The following is a 4,547-nucleotide window of genomic DNA, read 5'->3' on the forward strand; positions in this document are numbered from 1 at the left end:
GCCGCCGCCGGCCTCAACCCCGCGCTCGCCGCCGCCGCGACCGCCGCCGTCGCGCGCGGCGAGGCGGAGGGCGCGCGCGACCTGCGGGTTGCGCTGTGCCGCGTGGTCCGGCTGATGGAGGTCGACGCGGCCGCCACAACAGACGCTGACCGGGCGGGCTGGGCGCAGCCGGTGCTCTTCATCGCCGCCGACGCGGCTGCGGCTGGGGATCTCGAGTTGGCAGATGCCGCCATGCAGACGCTCGTCCACGCGGCGCGCGTCGGCGGGCCGCTCGTGCGGGGCGCACTGAGGCAGCTGCACCTGCTGCCGACGATCGAGGCGCTCGCGGCGGCGCGGGACCCGAAGCTGCGCGCGCGCGCGGTGGCGGCGCTGGCGCCGCTGCTGGGGGCGGGGCTGATGACGTCAGAGGGCGACCGCGCGGCGTGGAGGGACAGGCTGCTTGGGTGGCTGGTGGAGGGGGACGCGTTGCCCGGGACGGCGGGCGCCGCTGGCGGCGACGGCGCTGCGGCGCGAGGGGGCGAGGAGGGTGGCCGCGAGGGCGGCGGGCGGGCGGCGGCGGGGTGGCTGCCGGGGCTGGGGTGGTGGCGGCGCGGCGCGGGGGCGCGGCGGGCAGAGGAGCGGCGTGCGGACGCGGGCGCGGCGGAGCTGCGAAAGGCTTGCGTCTCCGGCCTGACAGGTGCGTGGTGTGTGCCAACAAACACCCAAAGTCAGAGGGTCAGCTGATCACGGCCGAACGGATGCATGAGGAAGGCTTTCTTACGTGCCTGTTTGAATGTGAGGCATGTGTACAGACCAGCGAGGTGTAGCTGCAGCTCAGTCAGTGCCCGTCCCTCTTTGCATGGGACGCTGGGCTCCCTCGGATGCACACCATGCCCCCCCCCCCCTGAACCACCAACGCAGCCTTGGCGCGCCAGGAGGGGCACGAGGGGCTGCATGTGGCGCACCTGTGGCTGGCGCAGCTGCTGGCGCACCTCGGCGCCGGCCTCGGCCCCCAGGCCGCCCCGCCGCCTGCCGCCGCCGCTGCCGTCGGCCGCGCGGCGGGCGGCGCCACAGCGGCGCCGTCGGAGCCGCAGACCAGCGAGCAGCAGCAGCAGCAGCAGCAGCAGCAGCAGCAGCAGCAGAAGGGGGGCAGGTGGTATCAATGGTGGGGCCGCGCCGAGCCGCAGCAGCCGGCGCAGCAGCAGCCGGCTGTCAGGGACCCGTACTTGGAATTGCAGCAGCAGCAGGCGGTGCGGGACGGCCTTGACCTGGGGACCCTCCGCAACACCGGTCCAGTGACCGCGGCCCAGGCCGCCGCGGCGGCGTCCGAGCTGCGCGCCGCGGCCGCGGCCGCCGCGCGCAGCTGGCGGGGCGGCGCGGCACTGGCGCTGCCGGCCGACCTGCAGCCGGGGCTGTTCACGCCGGCGGTGCTGGAGGCGTATCCGGCGGCGGCGCGCGCAGTCGACGCTGCGCTGGCGCAGCGCGCGGCCTGCGGCGCGATGGAGGTAGGCCGTGGGCGGGGCAGGGGGGGGGGCGCTTGTCACGCGCCCTAACAGCCCACGTTCGAAGCGGCTGACAAGTTCCTTCAGCCCCAGCGCCCCAATCATCCCATTTCTGCCGCAGCTTAATCATGCGTGTTCCTCCCTGGGTGTGCGTGTTGAGCGCTCCGCGCGCCACTCCCTTGATGCCCGCTGCATCAGCTCAAGACGCTCTGAATTTGCTTGCCCCTGCACCCCCACCCCCAGGCCCTCTGCTCCATAGCTGCAGACAATCCGGAGAGGCAGGAGTGGCTCTGGTCTGCAGGCGTTCTGCCCATGCTGGAGCGCCTGTGCCTGATTGGGGACTGTGCTGACGCGGCCGCCGGCGGCCTCGGCGGGGGCGGCAGTGGTGCTGCCGCGCGCGCGGCAGCGGCGGCGGCTGCGGCCGCGGCAGGCAGTGGCGGGGCCGCCATTGCTCTGCAGCAGCAGCGGCAGCAGAAGCAGCAGCGCGAGCCTGGGTCAAACATGCAGCAGCAGCACGACTCGCAGCGGCGGCGGGACCAAGAGGGCGACGAGCATGAGCTGCGGCAGGAGCTGAAGCAGGGGCGACAGCAGAAGGAGCAGCAGCCGCAGCAGCAGCAGCGGCAGCAGCAGCAGCAGCAGGAGGAGGAGCAGCAGCGGTCGTGGTGGTCATATCTGCCCGGGGCAAGCAGCTTCTCAGCACGCGCCCTCTCGCCGGACCCGGGCGCCCCGCTGCCGGCGGCGGCCGCGCCCCCCGCTGGCGCCGACGCGGGTGCAGCCGGCGCGCCTGACGAGGATGCGGCGGCCGTGGCGGCGGAGGGGCTCGCGTCGGGGCTTGAGCTGGTCGCGGCAGCCGAAGAGGCGCCGCCGCCGGCGGTGGCGCTCGGCTTTGAGGATGCGATGTTGGGCCTGGGCCGGCAGGCGGCGCGGCTGCTGTCCGGCGCGGCGCTGCTGCCGGGGCCGGCGGGGCACGTGGCAAAGGGGCCGTGGCTGCGGTGGCTTCGGGACGCGGCGGCGTCGGACGACTGCAGGTGGGGGGCCGCTGCTTTCACGGACTGTAGTGTTGTGCCCTTTCCTGCTTGCGGGTCCGGCGGGGGGTGTTTTTGAAACCAAGTCGCCTCGGCCTGTCAAGTGCTTGATGTATGCCAACGGGCGTACCTGGCGGCACAGCATGTCGGCGGTGGTGAAGAGCCAACCGCTAACAACCGACACCCGCGAACCGGCCCCTTGCACCCATTCATCTGGTAATGGGACCTTCAATGACCGCATCCTTGATAATCGTATCCTCGGGACCCTCAACAACCCCAACACCAACAGGCTCTCCAGCTATGCCACCTGCGCCCTGCTGCACCTCGAGGCCTGCCTCCACCACCACCCCGCCAGCGCCGCCGCGCCGCCGCCCGGCGCCGCCGTGCTCAGCGCGCTGGGGGCGCAGGCGACGGCGGAGATCGCGGCGATCTTCGAGGAGCTGTGGCCGTTCGGCTCCCACTCAGATAACGCAGCCGCCGCCGGCGGCGGCGGCGGCGGCGGCAGTAGCAAGGGCGGCGGCGCGGCGTGGCGGCCCGTGGTGAGCTATGCGGATGGGGTGCAGCTTCTGGTGCCTTCTGACCCCCGCCACTGGGCGCTGGTGAGGCAGCAGCCGGCCAGCCTGATGGGGTCGCTGACCGCGGCGGCCAGCGCCGCGCTCGCAAACGCCGCCGAGGATCTCGGGCAGAGCGACTTTGGCGGGGGCCCCGGCGGCGGCGGCGCCGCGGGCGCCGCGGGCGCGGTGCTGGGGTCGATGGCGGAGGACGACGGGGCTGCGGTGCGGCGCGCGCGCAGCCAGCACCTCGCGCGCGCGCTGGCGGGCGCGGCGGCGGGCGCGAGGGCGGCGGCGAGAGCGCTGCGCGGCGAGGAGGCGCTGCAAGACGCCGGCCTGACTCACCAGGCGCCTGACGGCGCCACCGGCAGTGGCGACGCGGCGCCCGTGGGCGAACAAGCCAACGGCGCCCCGCCCTGCAGCCGCCCACCGCCGCCGCCGCTGATCGGCCCGGAGCCGCACAGGGAGGAAGCCGCCGCGCAGCTGCCGGAGTACGATGTGGTGTTCATCCACGGCGTGCGGGGCGGGCCGTTTGTGACGTGGCGGCGGGGGGACGTGCTGGGGCGCGGCGCGGCGCGGCGCAACCTGACGCACGGCGACTGCTGGCCGGCGGCGTGGCTGGCGCCGGACCTGCCGGGGGCGCGGCTGCTGAGCATCGAGTACCACGTGAGACCGCCGTTTGCCTTTTTCGCTCCCTCTCTCTTCCGCGCGCCTGTGAGGTTGCGTCCTCCTTTCACACGGCTGCCTTCGACCTTGATCAGCTAGCGGCGTTGTTTGCGCACGCCGCGTCGCCAGCGGCAGATCGTCGCCATACGCATTGCCTGCAGCACGCTCGCCGCGCAGCCGCCGCACCGCATCTTCCCCACCCAAGCCGCGGCGCAGCAGTACAGCAACCCCTGGCACCTTTTGCCGAGCCCCTCGACGCCCCCTATCGCCCCATCCCTGAACCCTCGAAATTGCCAACGGATCCTAGAAGTCCTCAAATCCCTTCCTCTATGTGCATCCACGCACTCTTACCCCGCAGGCCCCCGTGACCGGGTGGGAGGGGGAGTCGCTGTCTGTCCCCGAGAAGGCGCGGGTGGTGCTGGACAAGCTGCTGCGCGCGGGGGTGGGGGCGCGGCCGGTGGTGTTCGTCACACACAGCATGGGCGGGCTCATGGTCAAGGTGGGTGGGGGCGCGCATGTGTGTGTGCGTGTGTTTGTGTGTGTGTGTGTGTGTGTGTGTGTGTGTGTGTGTGTGTGTGTGTGTGCGCGCGCGCGCGCCAGGATGCCAGATGATTGTGAAGGGAAGTGTTGTGTATGGGAATTCAAATATGTGTCCGATGGTTTAAACACAAACAGACAGGCCCCATCGCCCCAGACGTCACTGGCACCCCGCCCCTCACTTCCTGCCCTGGGAGCCCACCGGAGCGTTGGGGTTGCCCCACTCGTCCTCGAACCCTCCCTCCCCCCGGCCAAACACCACGCCTCCCCTTGACACCCCCGACAAC

At 72.7% G+C, this 4,547-nt stretch overlaps 1 protein-coding gene across 1 annotated transcript in view; it reads left to right on the top strand.

Annotated features, from left to right (window-relative positions):
* The window catches only part of MNEG_2053 (Protein SERAC1), a gene marked incomplete at both ends in the record, with an annotated part of 5,700 nt that extends 1,365 nt beyond the window's left edge, over nt 1-4,335 (top strand). Inside the window, 6 exons of the mRNA XM_014049468.1 lie at nt 169-676; nt 901-1,484; nt 1,725-2,509; nt 2,796-3,723; nt 4,082-4,222; nt 4,324-4,335. Coding sequence (XP_013904922.1) covers nt 169-676; nt 901-1,484; nt 1,725-2,509; nt 2,796-3,723; nt 4,082-4,222; nt 4,324-4,335 — 2,958 coding nt within the window. The remainder of the gene's footprint in view (nt 1-168; nt 677-900; nt 1,485-1,724; nt 2,510-2,795; nt 3,724-4,081; nt 4,223-4,323) is intronic.
* Between the last annotated feature and the right edge of the window lie 212 nt (nt 4,336-4,547).

Source organism: Monoraphidium neglectum, assembly GCF_000611645.1.
Source record: "Monoraphidium neglectum strain SAG 48.87 unplaced genomic scaffold scaffold00222, whole genome shotgun sequence".
Lineage (NCBI taxonomy): Eukaryota > Viridiplantae > Chlorophyta > Chlorophyceae > Sphaeropleales > Selenastraceae > Monoraphidium > Monoraphidium neglectum.